Source organism: Centruroides vittatus, unplaced genomic scaffold (assembly GCF_030686945.1).
Source record: "Centruroides vittatus isolate TY-2023 unplaced genomic scaffold, ASM3068694v2 scaffold_324, whole genome shotgun sequence".
In the NCBI taxonomy this organism is placed as follows: domain Eukaryota; kingdom Metazoa; phylum Arthropoda; class Arachnida; order Scorpiones; family Buthidae; genus Centruroides; species Centruroides vittatus.
This window is the reverse complement of record NW_027122701.1, coordinates 2,808,252-2,828,990: the sequence shown is the minus strand read 5'-3', so window position 1 is coordinate 2,828,990 and position 20,739 is coordinate 2,808,252. Positions and strand designations below refer to the sequence as shown.

General features: G+C 30.8%; 1 protein-coding gene across 3 annotated transcripts in view; it reads left to right on the top strand.

Annotated features, from left to right (window-relative positions):
* The window catches only part of LOC136988192 (sphingomyelin phosphodiesterase-like), a 62,501-nt gene that overhangs the window by 30,686 nt on the left and 11,076 nt on the right, over positions 1-20,739 (top strand). For all 3 annotated transcript variants that reach the window (XM_067286026.1, XM_067286027.1, XM_067286028.1), the window contains 4 exons: positions 642-869; positions 1,963-2,132; positions 7,574-7,684; positions 9,577-9,657. In XM_067286026.1, coding sequence (XP_067142127.1) covers positions 642-869; positions 1,963-2,132; positions 7,574-7,684; positions 9,577-9,657 — 590 coding nt within the window. The remainder of the gene's footprint in view (positions 1-641; positions 870-1,962; positions 2,133-7,573; positions 7,685-9,576; positions 9,658-20,739) is intronic.

Sequence of the window (20,739 nt, the reverse complement as noted above, 5' to 3'; positions counted from 1 at the left end):
AAGAAAAGTCAATGCACTGGCCAAACGTTTGGTTTTGTGCTCCTCCGTCAACATTTTCGGCACCTAATGGGAACACAACTTTCGATAATTTAATCATCCAGTCACAATTTCATAGAGAACACTTCTTCAAACTGCAGGAAACTCTTTAGATAAAGATGAAATCGTGAATCATCTGTTCTCTTTCACTCTACAGTCCACTTTTCCAATCAAATCGTCAATAATGACTGAAGGTCGCCCACTTTGTTCCTCATCGTGAATGTTTGTGCGGCCATTACTAAAGGCCCTAACCCATTTTCGTACCATTCCATCACTCATAATGCTTTCACCATAAACTTCACTGATTTGGCGATGAATTTCAGCCGCTTTCGAGCCTTTAGAACTGAGAAAACGAATAACGGCACGCACTTCGCAGTCGGCGGGATTCTCAATGAGCGGCGGCATTTCAATAACACACAAACAACAGTAAACACAGTCGACTGGCTCTGTAATGGCGTTTGTGGCTTCCCAACAGATGTAGGTACACAGCGTGCATGCACTAAGTGCCGACTGCAGCGCTCCAGCGGCGTTATATTAAAACGGTACGTACTTTAAAAACACGCCTCGTATATACATATATATACACATAATTTTTTTAATTGCAGAAAAATGCACCTGTTATCAAAGTTCTTCATTTGTCAGATACTCATTTTGATCAGTACTATATGGAAGGATCCAATGCTGAATGTAATGAACCTCTTTGCTGTAGATCTGCAGATAATCAAACAATAAATCCTGATAAAAAAGCTGGAAAATGGGGAGATTATAGAAATTGTGATACTCCTCTTCGGACTTTAGAAAATATGCTAAAACACATTGTTGAAAATCACAAGGTTAGTGTTTTTGAGCATTGAAAAAAGCAAAGGTTGAGCCTCCTAGCATAAAATAGGTTTTTATTTTATACTAAGGGGCTCAACCTCTGCTTTTTTTCAAGGCTTTTTAATGCTCCTTTATGTTACATTTTATAAATTAAAATCATAAAAGAATTATTATATTTTTTTATGGCCAACTAAGTAGATATTTTTTCTTTTTGTAATATTACCGTATTAAATAGATATCCACTAGGGTTCCTCTTTCCTTAGCTATTTTCTAAGTCCAATTGTGGTTCCAGCAATAAATTAAAAATCTTGATGCACTGTTTCACCTATACATATATTTATTATTCCATTTAAATATATGTATTGGTAAAAGAGTGCATGGGGATTTTTAATTTGTCACTGGAACCAAAACTGGACTTACTAGAAAACAGTTATGGAAAGATGAACCGTAGTGGATACCTGATAGTATTAAGAAAAAAATACTTTTATAAGTTTTGTTAAGAATATTAGTTTTATATTATTTACAGTTATTTAATCAATATATAATTTAAAAGTTTATTTTTATTAATCAAAGGTAAGACGAAAGAAAATGTTGTAATAGTGCATTAATTGAATAAAAGATTATTTAGCAGTTTTATGATTTTTGTCTACAAGACTGTTCCCACTGATATCATCTGCCACTGTCAGTGGTAAGTCTTGTAAGGAAAAGATTTTGAAGAGTTATTTTTTTCTTAATTTTTTAAATGACTTTTTAAGCACTTTGAGTTAGAAATGATTATAAAAGTTTTCTGTGGATTGCATGTTAAGATTAATAAATAAAAAAAATAAATAACTATTTCTACATTATGGTTTCTTAATTTTTACATATTTTAAATTTCTCTTGCCTAAAAACACAAGTATTTTTATATATAAAATAAACATTATGTAAATATATCAAATATTAATATTTTTACTTTATATAGTTTAATTGATATTGTTCTTAAAAAATGTCCTATTAATAATTAATATGTTAAGTTCTAGATTCTAATGGTTTAATTAGGTAGTTAATTGAAAATACATTTGTTTTTAAGATAGTAAAAATTCTTAAAATATTTTATTTTTGATGTAGATTGATTATGTAATTTGGACTGGAGATATTCCTGCTCATGATGTTTGGAATCAAACACGAGCAGAACAACTTTATCTTTTACAATCTGTTTCTAAAATAATGATGAAATATATGAAAAATATACCTGTATATCCTGCCTTAGGAAATCACGAAAGTTTTCCAGTTAATAGGTAGGTTTCAAATTATATAATTCAGTTATGTTTTGTTTTTAAATTAAATATACATTTTATAAAATAATATCGCTGGTTATTTTAGATAATGTTTTCCATAAAATTCTTATTTTTTTTATAAAATATAGTAAAATATCAGTAATGTTTTTATTTTTAATAAATAATTTATCTCAAGCTTATAATTTTAAATAATATAGCTTCTAAAAGAAATTCAAACTTCAGTTATTACATAAACAAACATCATCACTAAACCCAATATATCTAAAGCTATACACCAACCATATAAATATAAATTAATACTATAGCCGTTTCTAGCCCGATAATATTCGGCATTGGTTGGTGTATAGCTTTAGATATATCAGGTTTAGTAATGATATTTGTTTATTTATATACGCCGAGCCAGGGTTTGCAATGGCCGGTTGAGTGCCTTGGGAGATGTTTACAGGACGTGGGCTCTGGATGCATCTTCAGCTGGCAATGTAATAACCGTCGATGGTTATAACATAAGCTTATATATGCTGGAAGAGGAGATCAGATCGGAGGTTCGGGTAGCGTAATTGGCAATGCATCTGCACGGTAATCAGGAGTTTCAGGTTTGAGTCCTGCTCTGGGCTGATTCTTTTCTTCCAGTAGTTTTAAATTATTTATCAAGAGATGGCACCTAATGCCTAACTCTAATGCCAAATTGTCTTATAAATTATTTAATGTTATAGCTGTTTCTAGCCTGATAATATTTGGCATTGGTTGATGTATAGCTTCAGTTATTACAGTTTTTAAAAAAAAATAAAAAATCATTTTTCTAATCACAAATTAAAACTAGAAACAAAAATCATCATACAACCAAATGATCATTTTTAGTTCTATATAAAATGGAATTTATATTTATAGCCAGTTTTTGATGAATTATTTTGTCTCACTAAATATTTGTTATTTGAGTGTGACTTCGAATTTTATTTGTCAAGATAAAAAATTTTCTTACTGTAAGATTGATTGTGGTTGTCCAGGATGTCTGGTCACCTTAATCTAGATCTAAGTACTTTTAATGTTGTCTAGATGTTTTCCCCAAAATTTATAGCATATGGCCTAATGAATTTAGATGTTTTATTTTTTCACAGAATTTATAATAGCACGTAGCCTATGAGATCCAGATATTTTTATTTTTATTTTATTTTTTTAGATATTTGTTTCAATTAGAGTCGTCAATACTGATACTTACACTGACCACATCATTGCTGTGCATGTCATATCTTAGTCGAGTTCAAATTGCTAGTCGGTATTTAATATACAGTACGAAATAATCGTACTGTATATTAAATTCATTTAATCTCTAAGATGCCAAAAAAAAACCATATTTTTATTGAGATTGAAAAAAGGCTGTGATTATATTGCAAGTGCAAGTGAAATATGAACTGTGCTTTTCAGAATTTTTAGTAACTCATGGTGGGAATTCAAATATTGAAAATCATTTGAAATGTGCAAAACATAAGGCAAGCAATAGGAACTTCCTCAAATGTATTGTCAATGTACCGATTTAAGTGACAAAGAATTTTTAAAAAGTTTACACTAGTGATAAATATTAATAACTTATCATAGGTACTTATCCTAGTAGGCTTAATTTTCTGTTGTGAGTATTTTCTCAAAATTGTCCCAGTTTGAGAAAAAAATATTATGGTAAGCTTATTTATACATCTACATACAATAGACTTACATTTTAATAATAAATATCATTTAAAGAAAAACTGAATAACATGCATTGTGTGTACACATGCAAGATTCAACATGTCTTCATTTATAAGAAACAAATGTATGTATATTGTCTAATAACAAATAAAACATTTTAGGTTCAAAATTTCCTTATCAACTTTCTTGTTGTATTTTATTTAAACATATTTCAATAATTACATTCTAATACATAATACACAACATTTACTCATTAGCTTTGTTTTCACTCACTACATCCTGGAACGTCAACTTACCATCATTCATTAAACCTATCCATATTATAAAGCTTTTACATATCTATTGATATTTAATTTTTGAAACAATACATAAATAGGAACAAATAAAGAACAATATGATATCATTACTAGTAGATGAATTCTTATCAATCATATTACCATCCATCTTGAAATTCTGATGATCTACATTTTGGAAAATGGAACTGACATGTAAAAATTTTCTTTGTTTCCTCTTGAAATTTTTCTTCAAGAGGAACTATGGTTTTCTGTGACATTCCATGCTTAGAAATAAAAAATTTTATTTTTGAGCATTTTCTAAACTTATGATGATAAACTATTTAAGAAGTTTTATAAGTCAAACTAGATTAATTGATTTAAGTATAGTATCTATTGAAAGTAAAATCATTAAATCTTTAACATAAAAAATATTTTAAATGTACAGTAGAGCATCGATTATCCAACTCAATTGGAGACTGAGGTTGGTTGGATAACTGAAAAAACAGATAACCGAAAAGTATGAAAAAATACATTATCAGTATAGTATATTAGTATATCCCGTGTAATAAGCATATTAGTATATTGCTATTAACCTACTTCGCATTGAATTTTCATCGATGTTAAGCTTAACAAAATTTTTTTAAAAATAATAATCATCGTTAAAATATTTTTTTATTTTGCACAAAATAAATACAGAAATAAAGAAAAAATAAAAAATTAAGCCTGGTTTAAATACTGGCCTCCCTTTCATGGTCGAGCCAGTGTTTCCAGCTAAAACACGCAAAAATTTAACAAAAATAATATTAAAGTAGCCAAGACAGCCAAATATTGTAGCGCCACATCACTAGCGGACATTTGAATTTGCCGACTAGAATGTAGTCGGTTAACCAATGTGACGGTTGATCGGGAGTCGGATAATCGATGCTCTACTGTATTTTCTAATGACAAAAATTAAAAACTTAACTTGAAATAAATTAAATATGAAATTTTAATTTTCTTTTTTAATGTGTGTTCTTTTATGAGATTAGTCCCTATTTTTGAAACTAATAGGTCAAAATACCAATATGGTGGGTGAACACAAACGTAGGTGGTTGTGGACACTGAGAAAGGACTCCTGTTTTATTTTTAGAAAGGAGCTTTCTTGCATCTTTGTTGGTATATCAATGTAACAATAGAACCAGAACAAAATAGGTTTGTTACACAGTCAACATCTGGCAAGTCCAAGATGCATGGTGATTCTTTATTTGAACTGGATGGTGTTCTTCAGCCAGCTGGGCTAACAAAGATTTGTTGGTCACCTTTTGAGTTTTTTTTTTCTAGTCCTTGATAAGGATGACTCTTTAGTGGTGAATGCACAAAACAAGACTACAGGTTAGTAGATCTTAGGAAGAATGGCTATTTTGAGGAGAACATGAAAATTTTAGAGGGAACTTCACAAGAAAGACTAGTTTTTGACAAGAGTGCATGCCTTTTGGAAAGAACACCTGCCAAAGAGCCTCATGTCCTTGAGATGTGGGTTTTTATTGACATGGTCTTCTGATTATTTGTTCCAATTGGTCTCAGACTCTCATCTTTGCTTTCTGATTGGTATTGCACTTTTTTCCATGTAAGACCAAGTTAGATTGCAGAAACCTCTCTAACCTGATGCCAATTTCTGATCTCAACAGAAACAGTCGATCTTTGGAAGTACATTTTGTATTCATCCATGTTGTGTTTATTTTACAAATATATATATATTTATATATTATTTTTTTAAACAAATTTTAATGAGGGGTTTGTACCCTGTCCAAAGACTCATATTAACAGAGGTGATGCTATGGAGAGGGACAAAATTGTCACTGGATATTTGAGATCTTATAACATTTACATTTCTGAAATCTATAATATATTTTTTGATTTCCAGTGCCAATAAGTTGAATAAGGATGTTAGGTTGTACATCAAATGAAACTGAAATGCTCCTAAAATATTGCTTTTTAAAGCTAATAAATTGTTTATACTAGGACATTGCGTGACTTTGTCATATTGCAATAGAATTGAGGTGGAACCGAAAAGAAAGAAGTGATCCCTTCACCTCTTAGGCATAAGAGAAGCAATCCTTAAATCTGATGGATGCAGACAGGTGAACTTTGCACTTGTTGCCACAAAAGAGGCAATTCTTTTGTGCCACAGAAGAGGCAATTGGCAGTCCTTCCATGGCCATGTACAGAGATGATCCTTGCACTTGCTGACACGGAGATGCAATTTAAGAACAAAGCAATTGCCATCAACTGTTTTGTTCATTTTTTGCACCTATTTTCTATTAAGCGCGCACATTTTTTTTTTTTTTTTTTTACTTTTAGGTCTAAATTCTGTTGCATGAGAAAGCACAAGCATTATGATTTTAATACCTTTGTATAACATATTGAAAACAAAGTCCTAGACTCCTATTTTTACTTTCCCAGCTCTGTTATGTATAACAGAAGGAAAGTATAGTGGTCAGTCAAAAAATGACCCTAGATTTTTACATTTTTGGACTTGGCACCTTGAAACGTCGAGAAATGAAAAAAATCTGGGTGTTTTTTGTTTGTATGGATGTTATTGTGGGGGCACGATTTTGTTTACCCTCTTTTAAGCTTAACTCCTGTGCTTTTTGTTGAAATTTCTGAAATTTTGCAGGGAGCTTTGTGTATTAGGGGGATTGATGCTATTAAATTTTGGTGATTTAAGGTCAATGAGGTGGGAAGATAAAGGGAATTTGTGTCATATCTCAAGTAGGGTTGGACTTAATGGTGATTTTACTTATTAGCATTTACAATTTTTTTTTATAAAGCCCATACCTACTATCAAAATTAAGCTTTTTGCCATTTTATAATAATTAAAAATATAAAAAGATTTTAAAGAAAAATTGTAACAAATGGTGTCACATGCAGTTTTAAATGTTGCCGCGAAAATTAAGCAACTCGTTGCTGGATTTTTTTACATTTAAATGGACCGACATTACATTTCTGAATTCCTTGTCTCAATTAATGGAAAATGATAGTTTTATCAAAATCAACCCATTAAATTTTGAGAACAAATCTGATTCTGATTCTATACAATTGATTCTGATTCATGCTAGCAACTATGGAACATTGCACAGCAAAGTCACGCACGCTCATCATATAATCTTATATCTTGAAAATGAAGTCATAGACCCCATTTTTTTTTATTAAATTTTTGGATTCCTCATTGCAATTAATGGAAAATGGAAAAGTGTAATCAAAATCAATCAAACAGATTTTGAGAACAAACACAGTTTTGTAAGCGACATAGAAGAGGCTTTGCTAATGCTCTGTCTCAATTAACATTCCCAATAAACTTCATTTTATTAATATGTTAAGAATTTTATTAATATGTTTTGAGGAAGTTATATTCAGTATAATATGTTATTTTAAATAATTACTAAATATTATTTTAAATATAATAAAGTATATTAAAAAAATTGAAATTAAAATGTTTTTTTGTAGCTTTCCAATTCCTCAAATAGAGGGAAAAGATTCAATTTCTTGGCTCTATAATGAAATTGTTACTGTTTGGAAACCATGGTTGCCATCAACTGTTTCTTCCACATTAGAAAAGTGAGTGAATAAAAATTATTTAACATGAATGACTAAGAATATTAATTCAACTTTTTAACAGTGTAAAATTTCAGTTTAAATGTCTACACATTACACATTTGTCTTTACATGAAGAAAACCATGTTGAATGAGATGGCTGTTTAAATTTTTTTTTTTCCAACATTGGAAATATTGAATTATTAGGATTATTTATTTTAGTCTATATTTAAATTATTTCATAGATAATACTGAAATTAATTTTGATGTGAAATTGCTGATGATTCAATATCAGAATAATTTTCAAAAAGATTATTAGTTTTTAATTATTAATGTGAATAAAAATAAATTTCTGCTAATAAATATTTGTGTATGAAATTATAAATTGCAATATGTGACTTGTATCTTAATTTCAATAAAATTTAACTAAAATAACTCTGAAGAATGAACATAAATAGACATAACATTCCAGAGTTAAATTTTTAGTCTATTTAAAGTTTATAAGTGTTTATAACTTTCAGGAGATGATTTAAATTTGTATTTCTGTGAAACTTTCTTTTTATATATGAAATTTGCATTTTTCAATATTTATTTATATCCAATCTATTTATTTGTTTATTTTAATGAATAAATAGTTTCTAATAAATAAAGATTCTCTAAATAAATAAATCAAACTTATTGATTTTAAAGACTTGTTTCATGATCACAGAAAATATGGATTTGAATGTAAAAAAAAATCAAGGTACTGAAATGATCCCTGAATGTAAAGAAATTATGATATTAATTTATTGGAAGATAAAAGAAGTATTTTTGAATTGTGCATTTTTTTTAATATATATTTTTTGATATTTTTAAAATTTTAATTAAACATTTAAAATATCAACAAAAAAAGAGAATATTTATAGTCAAATTCATATTATTTTATTATATATATATATATAACATATTTTAAATTTTTGTAAACTTTATATATATTTTTCTCTAATTTACTTTGTTAATCTCGTCTTTTTTGGAATGAGGTTAACAACACCAATAAAGAATAAAGTAGAGTTCGAGTGAGGACCCGAAAGTGAATGAATGTGTTTTTATGGTCTCCAATTTTCTTTTGTCTTGCTCACCCTACACTCAACTTCACGACTATGGCTGCAAAATAATACGACATATTTAACTAAAACATTAATGCATATATATATTACATTTTGTTTTAACATTATTATTATTTTGCTTACCTTAAAATTATGCTACCTTTATATGGAAATAATAGTAATTTAAAATCTCATAATGATGATGTAATACTTTAAACAATATTATAAGAAAAAAAAATTTAATTATATACTGTTGCCAAATAATTCAATTACTGTTGTAATTATTTAGCAACCATTTAGTTTTATTAAAGCTAATTTCTGATATTATTTATAATTAATTCAAAGAGTTTAATGAAACATTTATCAGAGTATAATGTGAAACAAAAAAACTGTAAAACAAAGTTAAGAAATAAAGTGGAACTTTTAACAGATATGCACACAATAACACCTTACTTGTTTATTCCAGCAACATTTATTCTAAATTACAAATGTTTTTGGCCACATTTAGAGGCCTTCTTCCATCATTTATTGCACATTTGAAAACCAGAGAAATATTGGTTAGGTGATGTGAAAGTTTTCTAATTTTCAAAGCACAGGAAAGCATGTGTTAGTGTATTATTATTTATTTTACTGTTTTTTATTTGTATTATTTTTATATTTGTCCTTATTTTAGTATTTTTAATATTTAGTCTTATTTTAATATTAATCTCCAACTTTATTTTACAATTTTTTTAATTAATCCATGTCAGTTAATTTAGAATGTAATTGTAAATATTAAATTTATATTTATTTATTTTATTCTTTAATAATAGAAGTTTCATTTTATTTTAGAGGAGCTTATTATTCTATCAAAGTAAATCCTGGTTTTCGTATTGTTTCCATTAATATGAATTACTGTAACACCCAGAACTGGTAAGTAGTTTTGTCAGTTTTTAATAATTTAAGAACTTCATTAATGGTTTATTCTGCTTAATATTTATTCAAAAATCTATAGAATATTTTGAAATAGTCTATAGATTGTTTGAAATATTCTATTATTCTACAGATTTGAAATATAAACAGTTGTTTATAAAATTATATGGGGTCTTCCAAAAAGAATGTTGCCATTTTAAATTACTGTAATTATATTAATTATTATCTAAGAAGTATTCAATGTACACTAGTTATAGTTTCTGCTGCTGTCTGAGTTTCATCTCTCGTCTGCATTCAAATGTCTTGTTGTCTACTACATCTAGGAAGTGCCATTAACAAAAATGGAAACTCCACAACAGAGAAGACACTTTGTGTTCTGCAGTTTTCAAAGTTGGAATCACTTATCAATGTGCTACATGAGTGAGCTGTAGGGGCCATAGAATTGTAGCTGCTATGGGAGAAGGGACAACAGATATGCTGTAGCGAGTGTAGGAAGTATCAGTTCCATGCAGGCCATGTGACAGAATGTGAACACATTGAGAAATTGTAGTAGACAAATGTGAAACTTGGACAGTTTTCCAATGTTTTAATGTACATTACAACATTCTCAGATGATAATTAACATAATTGTAATAATTTAAAATGATAACATTTTGAAGACACTGTATTAAAAATTAACTTTAATACTAGCTAGAATAGTCTAGTAATACACATTCTGCTAATTTTTGTTTTTAATTTATTTATTTGTTTGAAAATGTGTAATAAATTGACAATATTTTACTTATTATTTAAATTCTAAAATTGATTTTAATCTTTGTTGTAATATGTAGAATATATATAATTTTAATAAAAATTTTGATGTGAATTACAACTATGGTGTGCTTGGCAGGTAGAATGTAATGTTATATAACTCTGTAGCAAATGATTGTAAAAAGAGTATTTAGGTGTGATTGGAAATTGAAAAATGAAGAACCACATATTTCTGATTTTTCAAAAAGTGAATAGTTTTGGAGATATTGCAATTTAGAGTTTATATACACTCTATACTCTGTTATTGTCTGCAGCAACAAGCAATGAGTCATTAGTTTGAGTATCACAGTGATCATTTAAGACAATACAATAAAAACTGCCAAATTTTTTATGCACTTACAGCATGAAAGTATAGATAACAACATAAACACACAAACATCAACCTGATTCTATTATATATATATATATATATATATATATATACAGGGTGGGCCAACGAAAACGAAATGGCAAAGTGTTTGTGTTTGTCCAAGCAAATCGCTCGAACAGGTCGATTTTATTCTCGAGGGGACATCTTATACAATAAAGTTTTTGCGAATCTGAATATTAACTAAACAAACATTTTTTTTCGAAATAAATGTTTGTTTAGTTAATACAAAATAAATGAGTTTTTAAAATTTTTTGTTGTCTGTTGTATTCAGAATCGCAAAAACTTTATTGCAAAAGATGTCCCCTCGAGAATAAAATCAACCTGTCCGAGCGATTAGCTTGGACGAACACGAACACTCTGCCGTTTCGTTTTCGTTGGCCCACCCTGTATATATATATATGCCATATGAACTGTCAGATTATTAATCAAGCAGCAATAAGACTAATGTAATAATTAGAAATAAAATAATTTGGCTATACATAAGTGGTAATACTTCCGTCTAATGAGAAATTTAATAAATAAAAATAAATTTTAATTTAAATATAGAATAATATATAAGAAAAGGATTGGCCCAGAGTGGGTCTCAAACCCACACACCCTGCAGATGCATTGTTAATTATGCTACCTGGATTCCATCCAATCTTTTCTTCCAGAAGTATTAATTACTTAACTAATTCAGATACAACTGTACTGGTTATATATGGTAGATAAATGGGGAGAGGCTCTTGGCCAAAATGTACAGTATTTCTAATTGTTAAATTAACCTTGTTATAGTCAATAAATAATCTCAGTTTTTTGGCATATCAAATACAACCAGGTTGATATTTGTTATGTATAGTGTTGGAAAAATTCTTTGAAAGTATTATAAATCAAAAGTCAAACATAAGTGATTTCTAATCAAAACTCACAGGCTTTTGATTTAAAATGTTTTTTAAACAAAATTACTACCACAAATTTTGTGTGTGTGTACAGTACATATACATATACAAGGGCAATATTTTTTCAACCTCCAATGGTCATTAAGCAAAGACAAGTGTAAATAACAAAATGAATTTATTACCAAAAGTCAGATACAAACATTACTTTTTGACATAATTACTGTGAAGATTGAGGCATTTGTCTATCTGTGGATGAGCTTTGAAAGCCCCTTTTCATAGAATGTTGCCACCAGTGACTTGAGATGGGCCTTAATGTTGTTTTGAAAATCGTCATTAGTCTCGAACCTCTGCCCTGCTAGCCAAGTTTTCAGTTCAGAAAAGAGATGGAGAAGAGGTGGAAGTCTTCACACCTTTAATGTGTGAAGACTTCCACCTCTTTCCTGAATTGTACTGTACTGTAAAAATATGCAAAATTTCACCAAGCAATTGACATAAGAAATCCAATGAAATTTAGTTTATATTCATTTATCTTTAAGGAAACATTTTTATTTTGTGTATATGCAAACTATACAGGGTGATTTATGTATTTATTTATTTTTAATGCAAAAATTTTGGAGGCTGATACTTTCAATAATTTCAATCATCATCTGCATTAATAGGTGCTCTGCACACACATTAAACATCCTGTAACTTTAGAACTAGTCTGTTTTGAACTTTGAATATGTTTATATGAACTTTTATGTTTGAAATTATTGGAAGAATCAGCCCTTGAAATTTTTCACACAAAGCAAATAGCCCTGTATATAGTAAAACCTCACTTTGTGACCACTTCTGAAATTCCCTTATAAAACTGCATAAGCACAATCAACTAAACCTTTAACTTTCAGTAACAAAAACTTTAATGCCAAATTGATCAACATTTTTGGTTTTAACCAAGATTTGCATCTGGTCACCAACAATATTCCAAATTGGCATTCCAATTTGGTGACCTGGTGCTTAATTTCAGTCATTGAGATGTATTTTTTGAAAACTGCATAAGTTTTAATATAAATCAACTTCATCTTGGTGGCCAGGATAGGAGTGTTCTATTTATCACCATTTACATAACATATAGAGTAAGAAAACCCAATGTTTCTAAACTCAATATATTTTATTTTTAAATACTTTAAACAGAATTAAGCTTTGTTGAAATAATTTTGGAATTTCAGTGTGCTGAGGTCCCTCTCATGGATGACATTCAATATTCTATTGTTTAATGTTAATTAATGCCAAACAATCTACTAAATTATTGAGCTGTTTTTGGACTACATTAATGATTAGTTACTAATTAATTTTTCTAGAGGTAGGTGGATATGCCACCATCTCATATTATCTTAATAATTATTATAAAATTCTTCCAGAAATTTCTAAATTTAAAATTAAAAGAAATTCAGTGTTAATACATTTCTTTGTATGAAATTTTGAATTACTGTATATTTCAAAGGATACAGTATTACAGTGGTGTGCCGTCATTGGAAGCAGTGGAAGTGCCGCTTCCCTTGTATTTTCTAAAATATAAATTTTCATATTTTAGCGTAGTTTGAATTAATTAAAATTATTATTTTATTATAATTGCATTATGTATCTTATTACAAATTTCTATACTACATTTGAAATAAACGATAAGATTGCTATTGTATATTCAAATATCAGTGGCAGAATGGAAGCGCTGTATTATCGAAACCAGGTCAGCTTTCAAGCAGCCAGATTATAGGCATTGGCACATGTGCTTTACAGAGCACCAACCTCACACAGTTGAGTGTAGCAGTACGTGTGTAGCTGGTGGAAGCTACACACGTATAACGCTTCCAATGATTCTATCCCAGACCAGTTCTGGGCTGTTATTCGCCTGCCTGCTAGATATTTGGACACCCTCACCTGATTATGTGAATCATAAGTACTGTACATTTATAACTTAACCCAACCGATAGGAATTTACTGGTATGTTTTTATGATAGTTCTGTATAGTTGACAAAAGTTAAAAAAAAATCCATTGAAATATTTGATATTTTTATTCTGCTCACTCATCTTATATTACAGGGGTGGGCAAGCAAGAGTTTAGTGGGAGCCAAAATGTAGGTTTTGCAAAATGCATGGGAGCTGCAGTTCTGTACCATCATGGTGGATAGTATGGTAGTGTGATTTTATTATATAATATAAATATAATATAAAACAAATATTGAATTTTTTTAAATAAACATATTTTCACAAAATTATAATAATAAAATTGTAAAAATAATAATAAAAAACAGAAATTAACACTTTTAGCAAGAACCGCATGTATCTCAAAAAGAGCCACATGCATCTCTCAGAGCTGCATTTTCTCCATGTCTGTTATATTACTTACAGGTTTCAATGTTAAACCAGTGATATTACGATTTCGTATGTCCCATCTATAAGGGTATGTAGAAAAAAGTGTACAATTCTTGTACAATGTTAAAAAATTAACTATTACTTTGGCAGCATCATTTACAACCAAATTTAATGAATGAGACGCACAAGGTACAAAAAAGCTCCAGAATTTATTTTCCTTAAATTTACAATTTATATATCTGTTGTCATAAAAATTTGTCTTTCCACTTTTTTCCCAAGACTACAAATATTCAGGTACAAAGTAACTGGTTTTGACTTATTTCTACTTAAGAAGTAATTAAATCATTAAGAGATTAGGGAATTGGGGACATAAATAAAACCTTGCTGAAAGAGCCAGAATTTTACTTAAACAAAAGCATAACTGAACCAATCTCTAGCTGAGTACAGTGGGGACTGATTTCTTCGTAATATTGGATAATAAAGACAGAAATTTTTCCAGTTCAATGAGATTGACTAAAAAGTTGGAAATTTTGGAAATTTTCGTGGACACTGGTCCTAAAACGAATTAGTTAGAAAACAAATGATGGACAATCTAAAATGGACAATGTAAAAATCTAAATATGTTAAACTTAATACTTAGTATTTAGCTGTAAAAATTTAAATATGTTAAACTTTAGTGAGAAATGTTTAAAATTTACAACCACCCTGTCATGTTCTTTGAGGTACACTAGTGATGCGACAAGAGGCATTTGACATTGACCAGTGCCGGCACCCTAGGGATTTGGCATGCACACACTGCACACCTACCTGGACCATCTCTGAATCCATCATTAGCCATTCGTATTGAGCTATTTCACTAAGTGGATTGTTTTAAAATTTAAAAAGTAAAGAATATTTTATGTTAATTTTATGTACGTACGTTTCTTTACAAAGCTACATTTAATTATAATTTTTTTTAAAAGTATATTAATACAATTCAACAATGTATTGTACCAGGTATGAATATCAACTGCACATTTTATTTCACCAAGTAAGTTTTTATAATTTATTTTTTAATTTTAGCCCTTATATCATGGCTAGCAATTTAGAATGTAATTGTGATATTAAAAATACATTTAGAGAAGTCTACAGTTTTTACTGGCTTATCGAACAAATGAATATGAATGGACCCTAGACCAGGGATGGGCAACCTTTTTCTATGTAAGGGCTGCATTTTAAGACTTTTGAACTGATGCAGGCCACATACAAAAGAAAGAGAAAAAAAATGTTGGTAAATCAGAATTATTCATATATAATTATAAATTAGCATAGGTATACTTAATTTAGCTTCTGGAACTGATGTAAATGTAATATATTGGAAATATTTGGTTAAATATTAGTCACTGCTAGTTTTAAATTAGTTTTGATGTGTCTGTTAGCCAGTTTCTTGTTTTAATTTTTACTAAATTCATTGCAGGAAAAACCATTCACATACATAAGTTGTAGAAAATAATGTTTAAATTTTTACTGCATACTTCCTTAAGCTGGGAAATTGATATATTTATTCACATTTTATGCATCAGGGCCGCAGGTTGCTCATCCCTGCCTTAAGCCCTGGTCACACTATGCGATTTCCAGCCGTGCAGGCGACCGCAACTGCAACAAGCGCGAGTCGCACGCGTCTTCTCGTGGTCACACATTGTTCGTTGATGTTGCAACTCGGAACACGTGACCCTATAATAAACCAATAAAATTACAGTAGCTTGTTTTTGTCTACTTTCGTGGGTTTACCGAAATTTTACCTTCTACTTCAGAGTATTTACAGAATTTTAGCTACTTTCCTTATTAAAATAGCAAGCAGTTCCTTTTCTGGAATGAATAAAAGAAAAAAGGCGATAATTTTGTTAGAGCTGGCAAGAATATACGAAGAGAAAAATAAGAAAAAACATTCATGCTGGGTTAAAACTTGACAAAATGAAAATCAACGAGCTAAACAATTGTGCTTTCACCAGCTGATGAATGAATTAAGGCTTTTGGATGCTGTAGGTTATAGGGGATATATCCATATGAATACCAATACTTATATATAATTTAGGCAAAACATTTCATAGTTTGGCATATCAATTTAGAGTGGCCCAAAATTCGATATCAGTCATTATCCCAGAAGTTTTGGATGCTATTTACCAATCTTATAAAAGTGAATATCTGAGAGTAAGTGTTGTTTAGAGGAAAGCTTGAATGATTTAATTCATTTATAATCGATATATTTTTTCTTTTATATCAGCATTTATTTTATTCAATTGTATATTATTAAAAGTAATCAAACTTTTTAAAATAAATCTAACAATAACTTTTATAAATTCAGATTTGATTTATATCAAATATAGCATTTAAATGTACTGAAACTGAGTTAATACAAATGTTATAATCAAGATATGTTGACAAATATACAACACACAGTATGACGTGGCACAAAGACGTTTTCTGATTGGATGCGTGTTTGCAACCGTCACCAGTAGAACAAACTTTTTGTTTCTAGTTGTGGTTGCAGTCGCGCCGGTTTTCAAGGGGGATTACTAGTTAACAGGAACAGCCGTCGCGGTTGCAGTTGCCTGCGCGGCTGGAAATCGCATAGTGTGACCAGGGCTTTAGACCACCACTGACGCACAATTAACTGATTGCCCCTGGAAGTCGGCTTTCTTCAGAAACAGTTTCCCTGTCCTCAAATGTCACAGCATGCCACTGCAGTATTATCTACACTTCTTATTTTATTTATTATTTATTTTTATAGTCTGTATTAAACTTTTAGCATGATTTAGTATGGTACTTTAATTACAATTTTGTATATCAGTTTTTTTTTAACTTTACCTAGATGATCTCACTTCTGTGGCCAGAAATTGTACACCTCAAAGGTCACCACATAAATGAGGTTTTACTATATTTATCATATATAATCCAAGAAAAGCATATAGTATACTACTATATATATATTTTATAAATGAAATTAAAAATATAAATTCTGTTCATTAGTATTGGTATATGTGGCATCTGTTGTCATTTACGAATCTTGTCCATTTGCATTGTCAGGATATGACCACTAGAACACATTTGTAGAATTAACTAAAAGAAAAAACATAATTGATTTTCAGCTTCAGTCATAAATTATATTTAATAAATATATTCAAAAAATAATAATAATAAATTAAGAGAACATGCTCAAATGAATTTTTATTAAATTAATTTATAAAAGCTGCTCTGACAGTAGGACAGAGATGTGTTTATATTTTGAACATAGATAATTGACATAAATTTTCCATGATAACACTCTTAACTGTACTTTTGAAAAATTGAATGCCCTAGTATCAATGTTAAAAACTGTATTTTCTTTAGTTGTTTTGAAACCTGTTAATTTAAAGGAGTCTCCAAACATTCAGTATTTACCAATTGCCAAATAAGGTCGACTCTGCATAAGTCGACACCTGGATAACTCGTCACTCATCAGTTACGTAGTCAATTTTTTGTGGTCCCGGCCGACTTACACAAGCATTAATATTATTAACCTTATGTAGGGTTTGGAATCGCTAGGCGAGCGATTTCCGCCCTGGTTTATTATAACGAACTTTCATAATGGGAAAGCCGTTAGAAACGGCCGTTAGAAACTTCCGTGGGAAGAACCGTTGAGTTTCAAGTCGACGTCAGACAGACGATTGGCCGGCGGGAAATGACCATTGGCGGCCGTTGTGGAAGAATTCAAATTTGATTGGCGGACGATTCGAACGTTGGGTCTATTTAAGCCGTAGTTTCAGAGGGAACAACAGCTCGTATCGTGAGTTCGTATCGGGATCGGCTGGATTCGTATCGGGAAGATCGGATCGGATCGGATTAGGATCGTTGTTACCAAAGTTCTAACTGTCTCGCTCATTGGACGCTATGGAAATCTGGGGAAAGTAACTCCAGTGTTTTAGTATGAACTTGTTCCTGACTCGGAGGTGCTGTTAATTACAAGTCTGTTTGGGGAGGTCGTAAGGAGTTTCTTTCGACGAACGTGTACGGGAATAGTCGGTTGTCGTTGGATTAGTGTTTGTGCATATTTAATTGTGACTTTTAATTTGTATTATTTTGTACATTTACTGTAAATATAAATTTTGTGTTTCGTCAAACCGACTGAGTGGTTTATTTTGAACATTACTCCTTAAAAAACTCAGTTTACTCGACATCGTTTAACTCGTCACCACTGGGTAAATCAACATACTTTTTCTGTTTCACACTTTTTAGAATTCTGATAAGTCGACTCCCCCCCTGAAAAATAAGTTCACACCACACAGCTTATTGTACGGTGTGAACTCATTTTTTCAGGAGGGGAGTCAACTTATCAGATGTCAAAAAAGTGTGAAACAGAAAGTATTTAAAAGTGTTTAAAAACAGAAAGTGTTTAAAAGTATGTTGATTTATCCAGTGGTGACGAGTTAAACGATGTCGAGTAAACCGAGTTTTTTAACATTAATAACATTATTGCCTATGTAAGTCGGCTGGGACCACAGAAAATTAATTAATTAACCTCGGTGACGAGTTATCCGGGTGTCGACTTAAGCGGAGTTGACTGTAATTGCCTATTCATCCTCTTTTATTCAGTTCAATGTACCAACAAGCAGTGAGAAATGGCAAATAGTGAATGTGTATGAATGTGTGAAGCCACCATAAGATCAATGGTTTAATTTGAATGTTTTGGTTTCAATATTATTATTTTAAATTAAAATATATTTTTATTAATAAGTATAGAATTTATTGCAGTTAAACAAAATTGTAAAGTATAAATTTTAATTTTTATTAAAATTTTTTAAAAAATGGAACTTTATTTTGAATTAAAAGGAATATAAAATAAGGATAAATCATACATTCATCAAAGGTATGATTGATTGATTGATTAAAGTCTGAAGTTATCAATGACATAAATCTAATGCCTTCTAGCAAATAAATTTCTTTGTGTTTATTTCTGAGAGAGGAAAAACAAAATGGAAATTTAATAGACATATAAATTGAATAATGAAAGCATCTGACCTCTGTTATCTGTTTTTGAAAGGGAACTATATCATATCAAATTCAACATTTTTTGTCCATGCTTGATGTACTCTTTTTTGATTGCATTTCTTTTTCTTCTCTATCCAAAGATATAGCTATCAGAGCCAATCCATCCTCAGAAAAGTCTATGACCACTCACCAACAGTCACTTGTGTGTAAATACTTATCTCTGTGCCATGCTCAATGTTGCCGTCACCAAACACTGTGTCAACATGTCACTGTTGTGTGTAAATAGACCCTTAAGGTGGCAAGCAGGGCCGGCCTTCTCGATAAAGGGGCCCGGGTGCAAGAAACTATTTGGGCCCAAATGTTTTTCTAAAATAAAAAAATTTACAAACACGAACATATATTAATGCATGTTTATTTAAAGCGTGATTTTGTTCTTGCTAATACATTAATTACTTCAGAAAAATTACTAAAAATACTGCATTCTTGATAATGTTGGGGCCCCCTCAATCGCGGGGCCCCGGTGCGTAGCATCCGCCGCACCCCCCCGATGGCCGGCCCTGGTGGCAAGCCATTAGAAGTTCTAATAATCAAGTCCTAAACTTACAGTAGTAGTAGCACAAAGGGGATGAAGACCCAGGACTACTCATAGGTATTGCCTGGGTGTGAAAGGAGGATAGGAAAGATTAGAAGAGTTGAGGAAGGTGGGAGGTGAAGAAAAAGTAAGATAGGATAGATGGTGAAGTAGGAAGACTCATGAGCACCTGCATCGCATTTATTAACCAAACAAAAGATAATATACAAAATATATACAATGAATACATAAGTTACAAGTTGAAAAAAAAGATGACAAGGAAAAAACTAAGTAAGGCGTAATGGGTGCATTAATACAGTAATAAACATACAAAAGGTCCAATAACAGTAGGACGAACTAGTTAAAGGTAGGGTCCAGTGCGCCGGTAGCGTGGATGAATTTTTCTAGGGCTGCAAAAATATCCGGATCTTCCATGAGAGCTTGTGGTGGACAGGGCCAATTGAAGCCCTTTTTTAGCGTTACTCTTTCCAGATTAATTTGGTGATTGTCATGTTTGGTGCAGTCAAAGATCAAGTGAGTGGCATTCTGTAAGGAGATGTCATTACAGTCACAATAGGGATGTTCCCTAAGTCCAAATCGATGTAGGTATTGCCAGAAATTTCCATGATCTGTCAGGAGCTGTGTGTTATGGAAGTTGGCGCAGAAGTTCTTGTTTTGAAGTCTGGACGAGATGTTTGGAAAGTATTGGTAGGTCGCTCTTCCGGAGTCTCCGTCTTCCCACTCTTGTTGCCACAACTGGATGGCGGTACTGTGAATCGTGGTTTAAATAGCGATGTCTGAGGCTTTCCAGTAGGTGGGGGTGGCAGAGGAAGCAGCATCTTGCTTTGCGAGGGAGTCCGCCAAAGAGTTCCCTTCCACCCCTGTATGGCTCCTGATCCATGAGAAGGCCACGTTGTTTTGTGAGCAGAGAATTTCTTCCCAAATAAGAAGAGAGAGAGAGCCAAGATTGTTGACTATTCTCCTGATAGCGACTTGGCTATCAGAACAGATCCTAATACATCAATTCCTGATCTTAGAGTTGTTAACATATTTAAGAGCTTGCAGAATGGCAAACTGTTCAGCTTGAGTAATTG